This window comes from Oryza glaberrima, chromosome 6 (genome assembly GCF_000147395.1).
Source record: "Oryza glaberrima chromosome 6, OglaRS2, whole genome shotgun sequence".
Classification (NCBI taxonomy): Eukaryota; Viridiplantae; Streptophyta; class Magnoliopsida; order Poales; family Poaceae; genus Oryza; species Oryza glaberrima.
The window spans coordinates 22,518,447-22,531,912 of NC_068331.1; the positions used below are offsets into that span (position 1 = coordinate 22,518,447).

The following is a 13,466-nucleotide window of genomic DNA, read 5'->3' on the forward strand; positions in this document are numbered from 1 at the left end:
CAGCCTCACGGGAGAGAAGGGTAGGTGTGAGATGGTGGGGAAGCGAGTGGCGGTGGTGGTGGGAGGGAGCGTGGCGGGGCTGGCATGCGCGCACGCGGTGGCGGAGGCGGGGTGGGAGGCGGTGGTGGTGGAGAAGGCGGCGGCGCCGGGGGCCGGGAGCGGCACGGGCGCCGGGCTGGGGCTCGACGCGCAGTCCATGGAGACGCTCGCCCGCTGGATCCCCGGGCGCCTCGACGCCGCCACGCTGCCGCTCGCCGTCGACCTGGTAAGCTAAGCTCCCCCCTGTAAATCCGCCGGCCTCCTCCTCCTCCCTTCCCCTTGCCTTGACCCACCCGTGAGCGCGGCGCGCGCGCAGAACAGGGCGACGGACGGCGAGACGAAGGCGGGGAGGACGCTGACGAGGGACGAGGGGTTCGGCTTCAGGGCGGCGCACTGGGGCGACCTGCACCGGCGGCTGCACGAGGCGCTGCCGGCCGGCGTGACCGTGCTCTGGGGCCACCAGTTCGTGTCGTTCGAGATGGCGCCGGAAGGGGACGGAGATGGCGGGGTCGTGGTGACGGCCCGCGTGCTGCGCACCGGGGAGACGGTGGAGGTCGCCGGGGATTTGCTCGTCGCGGCGGATGGCTGCACGTCGGCGATCCGCCGGCGATTCCTCCCCGAACTCAAGCTGAGGTCAGCCAGAGGTTCTAGACTACTGAATTGTTTACTGGTAGTAGTATTATTGTTTAGTCGCATGTTTTTTATTTTTTTTTTTCAATTTAGCTGCTCCCTCCGATTTTGAATAACACTCGCACCTTCTCCACCTCCTCGAGCTGGGTACTACTACTAATTATCGTGCCATATAATTTTTTTACAACTCTAATTGGGAATATAAAAATATAAAACATACTTAGCAGAGTGAATCCAAGCCCGGCCTGAGACCCACGTGCCCACGCTCGACTCATGCTGCAAAGTCTATTGGACAAAACCCCATGTCGGCATGCCCGATGGGTTCCCAGTGGACGGTCTTGCATGCCTGCGTCGTCGCGTTGCCAGCCACCTCCTAGTCCCGTGTGCTGCCACGTCGCTAGCCATCACCGCACCGCCAGCCGTCGCTTGCGCCCGTGCACCTCCACGTCATGTGGCCAAGCTCCCTTCCCGTGCACCACCGCCGCCGCCTAGTGTAGACACTGGAGAAGAGTAGAAGACTGAGGGAGTGAGAGATAGCAGTGAGGAGTATAAGATTTGTGATTTGGGGATTTCTAGGCTAGGGTTTCATTTAGTGAATATATATATTGCATACAAAGGGGTCAAATGGACAATATTGGCCATGTGAGGAGATAAAACTATTTAAGGCCTGAAAAATATATATGGGCTAAAAAATTTTTAAGTCGGGCATGGTTTACCCACAGGCAAAACCCGCGCGCGCCTACTAAGTTCGCGGGTATCGGATCGGGCGTGCCCACAGGCAAAGAAAAAAAAAGTTATCCACGGATACCCAAACCTATGAGTAATAATGCCATTCCTAAGATTTTGGCTGTGTTTGAGAAAAGAGATTTTTTTAAAAAAGTATATAAAATGGGATGAGCCATTATCATATGATTAATTAAGTATTAATTTTTTAAAACTTAAAAAATAGGTTAATATATTTTTTAAAAAAATAACTTTTTTAAATTATCTTTTTTAAAAAAACGTATCATTTAGTGGTTCGGAAAACGTAACGAGGGATTTCTTCTCTCTTTCATCCTAAGGAACAGCCTTAGTGATATTAAGGATTTACGATTGCCTTTCATCTCTTTCAACGTGTGTTTTCGGGCGCATTCGTGGACGATAGTGTGGTGCATGAGTCGTGATGGTGTGTGCGTGTGTTTTTCTTCCATTAATGAAAGGAAAATATTAGCTGAGTTTTTCAGTATTTCAATATAATATCATGTCAAAATGGGCAAACTTAGCTAAGATTGTTTTCGATTTTGTGATTATTTTTCAATAATGTAGGTACTCTGGATACTGTGCATGGCGTGGCGTCTTCGATTTCACCGGGAAGGAGGGGTGCACCACCATGGTCGACATCCGGAGGGCCTACCCAGAGCTCGGCAACTGCCTCTACTTCGACCTGGCATACAAGACGCACGCTGTGCTCTACGAGCTGCCCAAGAACCGGCTCAACTGGCTCTGGTACATCAATGGCGATGAACCAGAGCTCATGGTAATTGTCAATCGATGAGAAATAAATCAGTGTGTTTATCCCTCCTTTTCCGATGTGATTTGGTTCCGTTTGGTGTTGCAGGGGAGCTCGGTGACGATGAAGGTGAGCGAGGCCACGGTGAGCGAGATGAAGGAGGAAGCCGAGCGCGTGTGGTGCCCCGAGCTGGCGCGGCTGATCGGCGAGACGGCGGAGCCGTTCGTGAACGTGATCTACGACGCCGAGCCGCTGCCCGGGCTGTCGTGGGCGGGAGGGCGGGTGGCGCTGGTCGGCGACGCGGCGCACCCGACCACCCCGCACGGGCTGAGGAGCACCAACATGTCCATCCTCGACGCCCGCGTGCTCGGCTGCTGCCTCGCGAGGTGGGGCGGCGATGGCAACGCCGAGCCGACGTCGACGCCGCGGCGGGCGCTGGCCGAGTACGAGGCAGCGCGGCGGCCGGTCGTGGCGGCGCAGGTGCTGCACGCGCGCAGGCTCGGACGGCTCAAGCAGGGCCTGGGCATGGGCAGCGCCGGGGACGGGGAGGGGTTCGACGCGAGGACGGCGACGGAGGAGGAGATTTCGCAGCTGCGGCAGAGCAGCATGCCGTATTTCAGTGGCGCGCCAACCATTGAGTGATCTAATAAATGTATTTTTGTGAATTTTTATATAAAGAAAGAAATGGCTATCTCTATCATAGGTTTTCTTTACCGAAATTTCAAATTTTTAGCTCCTGCCCTGTTTGGAATAAATGAAATCTGTACTATTTTCAATAAGAAGTTTGTTGTAAATTTCACCAAAAACCGTTAATTTAATTTTATTTTTCTTCTCATAGGAACCGTTCATTTCCGAAAATGCTCAGGCCCGGGCGACCGGCGGGAGGTGGAGCAGGATCAGACGCCCCCCCCATGCGCACGTTCCCCTGGCCCCACCACGTGTCTCAAGAAAATGTTTCACCCAGTGTACTCACAATGTTTCACTATATATAGATCTAATATTAAAATATTCTTTTGCAACAAATCACCCACATATTTTTATACAGGGCACTCACAATGTTTCACTATATGGAGATGAGGATTTTTATACAGGTTCGGGCCCCTGAGCTATCAGGTAATAGCCCTATATCCTGTTGGCCGGAGCCAATGTTGCTTTTTATTCACCATAATCACACCAGTACAATATGTGGGGTGGCCTATCTAACTGTTGTCGACATGGCGGTCTGAAGGTCTGACTCGTAGTCGACAACAGGGTAGCCTTCCTCCTCGAGCTCGCGCCCGACGGAATCAGAGACAGTGCTAGATCCCTACGGCCGGCCTCTGAAGGTACCGGATAGGGTCGATCCAGGTGTATCTCTGATGTCGATATCCGGCGGCTTGTCTTGGTGTATGTAGGCTTCTATGTTAATTGTGTTGGGAGTTGATTGTCTCGTGGTGGGTGTTGATCGTCTCATGGTGGGGGTCGATCGTGTTGATCGTGTTGATCCTTCATGGTGGGTGTGTGTCCCCCTGTCCTCCTAGAGGGCTTATATTTATACCCATAGGTGTCCCCTTGTCCAAGTAGAACTAGGGAAATCAATATGGATACAATCCGAGTAGTCCTTGTCGTTTCCATATAGAACTCTGGTTGTCTTTCCTTATCCGGAACTCCCTCCTATATCCGTAGGCTGTTTCCGTATAGGACATGGTATGTGGTGGGTCCTGCTGAGATTTAGTCAACTACTATTAGGTATGTGGTATCCATAACCTTGACAGTAGCCCCCGACTTCAATGCAAATGAACGAATTCATATTCTCAATCGCGCGCAGACTTTGGAGTAACTATTATCGAGCTCATGTGAACGTTTTCGGTGAGTTCAGAGATAACGTTAGACTTCCTTTGTCAGCCTCGTGTGGGCACCGAAAGGGTTTGTCTAAGTCAATCTTTGATGTTGACCGAGAAAGTACAGAGCGTATGACTAAGTTTCCCGTCTTGCTGTAATCGAGAATTTGGATTAAAGTCAAGAAATTTTATCTCGGCGGGTACACCATTTCTTCATTCCGCATTCCTTGTCGAGATCCAGGAACCGTTCTCGAGCGATCGAGAAGGCGTAGAGTCTGTGACAGAGCCTTGTCAACATTGGTCGTACTCGCCTTAGTCGATCTTGGTGTAGAACCATAGAGACATGGAGCCTTCGTCAATGTCGAATATAATTTTCCTGAAATCAATACTCAGAAAAGAATATTAGATAGAAATAGCCCCCAAGCGAATGTTCAAAGGGTGACATGTTATAATATGACATACTAGTGAATTGAATGTACAGACCAGTGTTTTGTATATGAGTGTCTTCTCTCTTATCGACTCCGATCAGTCAGTTTGTAGAGTCATACACTCTCCCTAGGCCCCAGCCTTGTCGTCGGAGAATCGTTCTCGGAGGATAAGGCTCTTGGACCCTTGACCTGCCTTGGTTGAATAAGCACTGATCCTAGCCCCCAACCGTAAAGTTGGAAAAGTCAATTTCCGATTACACGGCTTGGTTAATACGCACGGCGAGAACTCTTACACGACTAGATCTTACATGGTCTTTTGTCATTACAGATCTTACATGGGCCTCTACTTACATAGCACTCCAGCAACCGTTGGATCTCTCCTCCCTTTCCCTTCCTTATCTGGCTACATTCCCAAATTCTTGTCCCATCGACCTAGCCGAAACCTCCCCTCTCCCCCTCCACAGCTTCCTCTGCCTCCTTGCCCTCGTCGGCGCCGCCTGCGGTGAGGCTCCACACCTCCATCTCGGCCGTGTCCGTTAGTTCTCTTTTTCCCTACCTCCGCGAGTTCAGCTGTTCGCCGTAGCTCCCCCTGCTATGTCCCGAGCTCCGCCGCCTCCGATTGAACTGTCTGCGCCATCCGGCGGCGGCCAGCAGAGTCCTCCCTCGGCTCCGCGGGTTTAGATTACTACGCGTTGATATGTGGACTTCTCTGCTTGCTTCCTGAGGTTAGTTATGTATAATTTTTCCCTAATGATCGAAAAATCTTTGGGACGAAAATTTCCAAAATTTGGCCGAAAATTCCAATATGATATTTGGAAGTTTTGACCAAAATTTTGGAAGTTTTCGTTCAGGGGTATTTCTGTCATTATGATAAAAATCTAACGGAGGCTAACTAGACAATGATGGTATATTATAGAAGTTAAGAAAATTGTGATGACATATTAGAACTTGACAAACCCAGTGACATATTGTAGAACATGGACAAAATCAGTGACACATAATGGATTCTTTATATTTGTTCCCTTAACTACCTATCTACTATGGTGTGACATGTTTAGAAAAAGGTTAAATCTTATACTATAAGTCCATTTCTTACACATTAAATTATATATACTTATAATATAATTTTCGAATTATATAGTGCACTATTCACATTTTATATGAGAAATATGGAAAAGTGATTTATTATCTATTTAATTATGAGAGAAAAATATTAGTCCAAATTAACATAAACATATAGAAAATAAAAAAAACAACGAAAGAATTACGGAATTACTCCGCACACTAACTCTCTCTCTCCCTCCATTTTCTTTTTCCCTCTAACAGTTAGTGATCACTAGATCCAGCAATAAACAACCCAGATCTAGCATCTCCGTTTTTTTGTAAGGTTGGTTCATGCCTCCCTAAGTCTTTGCAAGCCCAACAATCCCAACCTCAACGACGACAATGACAATAGTGTGCATGGCGATAGGGGAGGAGAAAAGACATGGCTATAACTATAGGGTGCAGCTACGCATGCAAAGGCGGAGAGGAGAAACGTTGGTGGTTCATGGAGAAAGAGCGCTGGTGGTGGTGCGCGGAGCTGTAGTTAGTGGTCACGGGTGGTCTGAGAAGTTTGTTGTCGACACAATCTCTAACTGAGTTTGTTAATGTTTTTCTGATATGTGGGCCACCAGTCATCATAAAAAATAGCATAGTAAGGCTCTGTTTAGATACCTGGCAAAATTTTACGCCCTATCATATCGAATGTTTGGACATATGTATGGAACATTAAATATAGAAAAAATTAATTACACAGATTGCATGTAAATTACGAGACGAATCTTCTAAGCCTAATTGCGTCATGATTTGACAATGTGGTGCTACAGTAAACATTTGCTAATGACAGATTAATTAGGCTTAATAAATTCGTCTCACGGTTTACAGGTGGATTCTATAATTTGTTTTATTATTAGACTGCGTTTAATACTTTAAATTTGTGTCCATATATCCGATGTAATACGTCAAAACTTTACATATGGATCTAAACACAGCCTAAAAATATTGAGATATACGTGGAATATCGACAATTTTCAGTATATGCCACTCAATTCGCGGCCCTATGATCCAATTCGTGTGTAACTTTGGAACCTGCCATCGGGAGAGCGAATTCCTTCGTTTCACTCCATCCATCCGTCTGCCCATCCGTTTTACGCTCGTCCGCGACCGCCGCCGCCGCCGCCACCTCTACCACCGTACCCGAGCTCGTCCGCCGCCGTCTCCATTAGCGTCGCCCACCAGCTCGGCCGCCGTCCCCGAGCTCGCGTCGTCCTGGTGAGCCTCTTTCTGATTCATCTCTCTCTCTCCCACCCCACCGGGACAATTTCTGTCTGCAATTTGCTCACGTTCGTTCGTTAACCCTAGCTTCTCTTCTAGATCTGGAAGAAGCTATTTCAGAGCCTTAACCTTAATACAAGTAACAGTTTATTGTTTGTTTCCCCCAAAATTTGGGGGTTCCCAAGTTGGATCCGCCCCCTGCTTCGTCGCAAGAGAAATTCTCCTTTTCATTTGAGTTTGTAGAGCTTTTCAATGGAGTATACATCAAGTGAAGATGATGAGCTGGTTGAAGGTTACATGGATGTTGAGGATGATACAGGCACCAGCAATACTGATCAAGGAACAGGTCTGATGCCTTCTGAGATGCGTAGCATCCGTCCCCGTCCGTCGTCTGTTGGCAACGGTCGGCTGATGGCTGCTGATGGGTTGGGCACAAACGATGACCCATGCCTAGGCATGGAGTTTGAGTCCGATGGAGCTGCACGGGCATTCTACAATGCGTATGCGCTGCGCCTTGGGTTCGGCATCCGCGTCGCCCGGTCGCGCAGCGAGCGGAGGAAGGGTGTTGAGCTACTTATCATGAAGCGTTTTGTGTGCCTGAAAGAGGGACATCACAAGAAGAAGGATGCCGAGCCTAGCGACAAGAAAAAGAGGAAGCGGCTCTCGATAAGGGATGGCTGCCCAGCGATGATGGAAGTGGTGAGGAGGGGTCCGGAAAAATGGGTCATCACAAAGTTGGTCCTGGAGCATACTCATGTGATTCTTAGCCCAGACAGGGTGCGGGAGGTCCAGCTCCGTCGCCTCTCTGGAAAGTGCGCAGAGCATGATAATCAATTGCAGGAGCTGCGCCGGAATGTGTTTGGAGATACAGATGCGCAAGGCCTTTTCAACTACTTGAAGAGAATGCAGTCGGAGAACTCTGGTTTTTTCTACTCCATACAAGTTGACAGTAAGAACTGTGTTAGCAATGCAGTTTGGGCTGATGCTAGAGCCAGAATGTCATACACATACTTTGGGGATGCTGTTTATTTTGACACTACTTATAGTAAAAATGAGAATATGTTACCCTTTGCAGCTTTCACGGGTGTGAATCACCATGGTGATACTGTTCCTTTTGGTTGTGCACTTGTTTTGGATAGGACAGAATCTTCATATACCTGGCTATTTGAGACATGGCTGACAGCAGTGGGTAGACGGTTGCCGTTTTCCTTTACAACTGATGAAGGCAAAGCAATTGCATCAGCAGTTGCAAAAGTATTTCCTCAGTGTTTCCATCGTCTTTGTAGATGGCGAATTTTGTCTAGATGCAAGAAGAAGTTGTCTGACGACTACGTGAGATTTCCCAATCTCCATGATGAGCTCAGAAGATGCATCAATGAGTGTTATACTGAGGTTGCTTTTGATATGTTCTGGGGTACTATTCTTGACAAATATGGCCTGAGGGAGAACAGTTGGTTGCGATCAATATTTGAAGCAAGACACAGATGGGTTCCTGCATACCTGACAACAAGCTCCTTCTTTGCAGAATTGACATTGACCCAGAGAGGAGAAACAATCGGTAGGTTTTTTAGGAATAACTTCAGCACAAGAGTTCCTCTCGATGAATTTACCACTAAATTTGACCAACACATAGACAATTTGTATGTACATGAAACTCAGAAAGATCTTGGTTCATCTCATCCGGAACAGATCCTGAAAACCAATATAGCCTTGGAAAAACAAGCAAGGAGCATCTACACCAATGCCGTGTTTGAAATATTCCAAACGGAGTTGTTTGAAGCATTGCAGCATTATGCTGTTAAGGTTCATCAGGATGGACCTTACTCCAAGTACTATGTTGACAGAGATGATCCTCCAACAAGGCACACTGTTTTCTACAATGTTGCCGAGAAGAAGGCTTGGTGCGATTGCTGCAGGTACGCTTTCTCAGCAATATTGTGCAGGCATGTGCTTGGAGTTTTCATCTTAGCTGGAATCATGGTGCTTCCGGAGACATGCATCGCGAAGCGATGGACAAAGAGGGCAAAGACTGGGCCAGAATTAATTGGGCATAATCTTGAGAATGGAAATTGCTACATGGATTCTTCAACTTCAAGGTATAATGATCTCATTCATGATGCTATCAAATGTGCAGAGAAGGGAGCTGTATCAGCAGATAACTTCAGAGTTGCAAAGGAAATACTCCGCAAAGCCTTCATGGAAATCAAGTGTCTTGGAGAAAAACTGACTGACGATGACCTGCAGCAGGTTGACAGTAGATAGCAGTGGTTATCTTGTGAAGCATTTGAGAGATTGTTCCAGATATCTTTTACTAAAGGATGGAAATGAGGCGTAATTTTGCTGTGCCACCATGAGTAAAAGCATTTGAGAGATTGTTCCAGGTATCTTTTATTAAAGGATGGAAATGAAATGTAATTTTGCTGTGCCACCATGGGCAAGCCTACCCTGTACTGACAATGACCAATTAACATATTTAACCACTGTAAATCTAATCCTGATGTATGCTGTTAGTCTGTCTGTAGAATGCTAATCTGACTTGTGGGAGTCAGGACTGTAAATGTTGACTCGTTTGCCTGTGTTCCTCTTGCTGCTATTCATGTCATGATATCACAACTCACAAAAAGTTATGTTGGACTCGCCATGCTTGTAGGGTTTTTTCTTCATAAAAAGAGTTACAGACATCGTTTCTTGTTTATTTTGAAAATTGATCCATTTGGAGTAAGCCTTTGTTGTTAAATATGCAAAGTTTATTGCGTTCTTTAATGAGAATTCGAAATTAGGCAAATAGACGATCTATCGGATGAATTCCTTCATGCAAAATCTTGACATAAACCAACACATTAGACCTTTCGTCTTGTTTGTTCGTAATAAGCTTTCTGGTAGTATCTGCTACCTTCCGATTCTATGGCTACAAAACAAAATTTACAAAGCCCCTATCATGTTTAAACACGACAAAAAGAAAATCTCCTGGCTCAAATTTTAACACGCGCGCAGAATTCACGAAAATTCAAAAACCAATAAAAAATCGCAAAAATCCAACGGGAAAAAGGAGACGCAGGAGGAAAGGGAGAGAGAGAGAACAAACGGCATCAATGGCGGCCACATCCCTCCTCTCCCGCCTCCTCATCCTCCCACCACCGGCGCCGGCCGCCGCCGCCTCTCTCCGGCAGCGGAAACCCGCCGCAGCGCACTCCCTATCCTCCAGGGGGCGGAGGCCCCGCCTCGCGGTACAGGCGGTAGCCCCCGCGGCGGCGGAGGAGGAGAAGGGCGGGCTGCCGGCGGCGGAGGCGGAGAGGCTGGCGGAGTTCCTGCGGGAGGACCTCCCCCACCTGTTCGACGACGTCGGCGTCGACCGCTCGGCGTACGACGACCGCGTCCGCTTCCGCGACCCCATCACCCGCCACGACACCATCGACGGCTACCTCCTCAACATCCGCCTCCTCAAGCTCCTCTTCCGCCCCGACTTCTACCTCCACCACGTCGAGCAGGTTGAGCTGCTACCCCGCACTGCATTTCCCAATTTCAATCGTAACAGATTTGCAGCGCATTTTGCGAAGAACTCGTGACTGGATTGGTGGTGGGGTTTTTAGACAGGGCCGTACGAGATCACCACGAGGTGGACCATGGTGATGAAGTTCGTTCTACTGCCGTGGAAGCCGGAGCTGGTCTTCACTGGCCTCTCGATCATGGGCGTCAACCCTCAGAATCTCAAGTTCTGTAGCCACGTGGTTAGCATTCTTGCTTGACACTGCAGCTTTTGGAACATTTGTTTCTTCGAATTAATGTACATTAAGATTTTCTTTTATTGTTCATGAAATGAATTAGTGGTATTTTAATCCCCTGAATCATATGTATGGATCACGTGTTACAGAGTCTACTATATGTTAGAACCATAGGTCTCCTGCTTGCGACATTCGAGACCTCTGAGATGAAGCATATATATTAAGCATATGCAGCTTAGAAGTTAAAGTCTTAAAAGAGTACGGTTTCTTTTATCAAGAGCATTAGTAAGCAGTCAGTCTGGAGTAAGATTTCGAGAGATGAGATCAGGGAGTTCCTGACAAAGCTTTCAGACAAGCTTTAGTTGCATACTTATGTTTAGCTATGTCAAATAACTTTTTATTGTTGCAATTCTCCACCGGATACAGTTCCTCCTATAATGCAATGCTTCATAGTCCTAATTCAATTTGATACTAAATTTTAGCTTTTCAGGAAGCTTGTGGGACTATTTATTGATGGGCCGGCAAAACAATACTTAGCTTCCATAGTCCACACTTGATAAAGTTTACAATACTCTTAATAATTGCACTTGCTGTGATGTGCCGTAGAGTTCCTGGTTCTTACTTATTTGTTTTTTTCCCCCCGTTTAGTGTGCATTTTTGTAAATAGAAGATTAAGGATACTATGCTTCCCAGCAGAGTGTTGGAGAGATTTTGTACATACAGAGAACTCCAACACACTAAATAAGTTTACCCAAGTAATCATTAAATATTATTATAACTTCCCAATATGCTGAAGTGCAGGATATTTGGGACTCAATACAGAATAATGAATATTTTTCTTTTGAAGGACTGGGGGATGTCTTCAAGCAGGTAATTTGTCATGACTCTACATTTTTCTTATAATTTGTCAAACAAATGTTTGAGCTAGATCTTTTGATTCTGCACAGCTACGGATTTACAAGACCCCTGATATAGAAACACCAAAGTACCTTATCCTGAAAAGGACGGCAAACTATGAGGTATTAACTTTAGGAATTCATTTTATATCTGTTCTGAAGTAACAGCACTGCCATATTCTCATGATCCATGCTTCATATGAATTAACCATACTGATAAGTATCCGAATTATTTTACTTGATTTTTGCCAGTGTATAATCTTTGCTAATGTGATCTCTATAGTAGTCAGAACTCAGAACATCTAATTTATAGCTGTTACTTCTCTGCAGAATGTTTAAGATGAAATCATGAACATAAATTCTTTTTTGCAGATTAGGAGTTATCCACCATTCTTAATAGTTGAAGCAAAAGGAGATAAACTAACCGGATCATCAGGTTTTAATAATGTAACTGGGTGAGTTATTTTTCTGTTACAGTAGATATTTAACCCTGTAATCCTAGTACTGATTACTTATAAGCGCTTGTAAATGTAGGTATATTTTTGGCAAGAATGCTTCTTCAGAAAAGATTGCAATGACTACACCTGTCTTCACTCAGGCTTCTGATGACAAACTCTCAGATGTATCCATCCAGATAGTTTTGCCGATGAACAAAGACTTGGACAGGTCTATCTTGTGCAATGCAGGATTTCAGTTACTGACAGTGCGGTTTAAAGCATTGATTTTGGACAGCTGTGCAAAATTAAACTAAAAGTAGTCTTATGGATTTATTTCTATTACTAATAGTAGTAATGTTGTTCAATCAGCTTACCAGCTCCAAACACGGAAGCTGTCAACTTGCGAAAGGTAGAAGGTGGCATTGCTGCAGTGAAAAAATTCAGTGGGAGACCAAAAGAGGAAATTGTGATCCAGAAAGAAAAGGAGCTGCGCTCCCAATTACTCAAAGATGTGTTGAAGCCTCAACATGGTTGTTTGCTTGCACGCTACAATGATCCTAGAACACAGAGCTTTATAATGGTATGTTTCCTTTTGGGCTGTCCCTTATTGTTTAAGCTGACATGTGATTTTTTTGATGTACTTCACTATAATGATCCTAAGACTAACTAATGAGGTTTATTTTATGATTAAGTGTTGGAAAGTTGATATTTTATCATCATGCTTCCTTTCCCAAAATTCCAGTTCATTCTTTTTTCAGTTTTACATTTCCAGTTCCTTTTTTTCAGTTTTACATTCATTCTTATCTTTTTTAATTCGGAAACTCTCTTATGTTCTTCCTTATCAAAAGAGGAATGAGGTGCTGATATGGTTAAACGACTTCACGCTGGAGTAGTAGTCTTCACTGTCTACAACACATTTCTGCAACATATAGACACTTAGCATTGGAGCTTTCGGAGCATCATAGCAAGGTAAAGTAATTGTTCATAAAGCATTTTGCGTGGTTTGGTAGTATTTTAAAGCTGCATGTTATTTCCTCTAAAAAAGCTTTGTATTCTACATGTAAAAAAAATGTAGAAACAATTTATGTATCTAAATGTATCGTGCAACTTAGTTATTCCCATAGATCCGTCATGCCTTTTGTCATCCATGTTTTAATTTTTTGCATTATGCTCACTTAGCTTTTGCATTATGCAGGTGAAAAAAATTAGGAAGATGCATGGATGAAATGATAGGAGAATGTAAATACCGAAAAGGTCACTATATTACATGGTAATTCTAGTCCATATGAAAAATGTTTGTGTATAACAAAAGTGAAATGAACAAAATGAAACTGTTTAGAACAAAAGGAATAACCCCCACCTAGCCACCCTCATTCCCAGTGACATGCCTGGCTGTAACACGTCTCTTCTGTCTTTCTTCCTCTTCCCCACATCTCCAAGTAACATAAGATGATAAGAACATACAGAATAGGCCAGGGTTTGAAGATCCGTCAGTTAAGATCCTTACTAGGATTCTTTCATGTCACACCAAGTGACCAAACAACACATCTTAAAGCATTGCCTCCAACTTTGACACCCCCCCCCCCCCCCCCTTTTTTTTTGCGGGGACAACTTTGACACCCTTTGTTGGAACAACCGGTTACTTCAGACCACTTGGGTTAGTGTTGAGTTGGGTAAAATGGACTTAAA

At 45.4% G+C, this 13,466-nt stretch overlaps 3 protein-coding genes across 4 annotated transcripts; all 3 read left to right on the forward strand.

Moving 5' to 3' along the window:
* The first annotated feature begins 31 nt into the window (after positions 1-31).
* Positions 32-2,993, forward strand: LOC127777653 (uncharacterized). Its single transcript, XM_052304263.1, has 4 exons — positions 32-265; positions 356-672; positions 1,975-2,185; positions 2,267-2,993. Exons 1-4 carry the CDS (start codon positions 32-34, stop codon positions 2,798-2,800), a joined length of 1,296 nt encoding a protein of 431 aa, XP_052160223.1. The 3' UTR covers positions 2,801-2,993.
* Positions 2,994-6,551: 3,558 nt separating this feature from the next.
* LOC127776607 (protein FAR1-RELATED SEQUENCE 5-like) lies at positions 6,552-9,579 on the forward strand. Its single transcript, XM_052303070.1, has 2 exons — positions 6,552-6,719; positions 6,822-9,579. Exon 2 carries the CDS (start codon positions 6,975-6,977, stop codon positions 8,982-8,984), a length of 2,010 nt encoding a protein of 669 aa, XP_052159030.1. The 5' UTR covers positions 6,552-6,719; positions 6,822-6,974; the 3' UTR covers positions 8,985-9,579.
* A 168-nt stretch (positions 9,580-9,747) lies between these two features.
* Positions 9,748-13,160, forward strand: LOC127776608 (uncharacterized). Of its 2 annotated transcripts, XR_008018193.1 has the most exons (9): positions 9,750-10,210; positions 10,313-10,450; positions 11,246-11,314; positions 11,392-11,463; positions 11,713-11,795; positions 11,875-12,006; positions 12,147-12,357; positions 12,626-12,746; positions 12,973-13,160. XR_008018193.1 is itself a non-coding variant. In XM_052303071.1 (8 exons), exons 1-8 carry the CDS (start codon positions 9,815-9,817, stop codon positions 12,668-12,670), a joined length of 1,146 nt encoding a protein of 381 aa, XP_052159031.1. In that variant the 5' UTR covers positions 9,748-9,814; the 3' UTR covers positions 12,671-12,751. The 2 variants fall into 2 exon arrangements, 1 of the variants encoding a protein (XP_052159031.1); XM_052303071.1 differs by lacking the exon at positions 12,973-13,160 and having other exon boundaries at positions 9,748-10,210; positions 12,626-12,751.
* Positions 13,161-13,466: the final 306 nt, after the last annotated feature.

Coding starts and splice junctions, on each gene's coding strand:
- LOC127776607 (XM_052303070.1), top strand. CDS start 6,975: ATGGAGTATACATCAAGTGAAGATGATGAGCTGGTTGAAGGTTACATG.
- LOC127776608 (XM_052303071.1), top strand. CDS start 9,815: ATGGCGGCCACATCCCTCCTCTCCCGCCTCCTCATCCTCCCACCACCG. Junction 11,796..11,874: donor GGTTTTAATAATGTAACTGG/GTGAGTTATTTT, acceptor TTGTAAATGTAG/GTATATTTTTGGCAAGAATG. Junction 12,007..12,146: donor ATGAACAAAGACTTGGACAG/GTCTATCTTGTG, acceptor TTGTTCAATCAG/CTTACCAGCTCCAAACACGG.
- LOC127777653 (XM_052304263.1), top strand. CDS start 32: ATGGTGGGGAAGCGAGTGGCGGTGGTGGTGGGAGGGAGCGTGGCGGGG. Junction 673..1,974: donor CTCCCCGAACTCAAGCTGAG/GTCAGCCAGAGG, acceptor TCAATAATGTAG/GTACTCTGGATACTGTGCAT. Junction 2,186..2,266: donor GCGATGAACCAGAGCTCATG/GTAATTGTCAAT, acceptor TTGGTGTTGCAG/GGGAGCTCGGTGACGATGAA.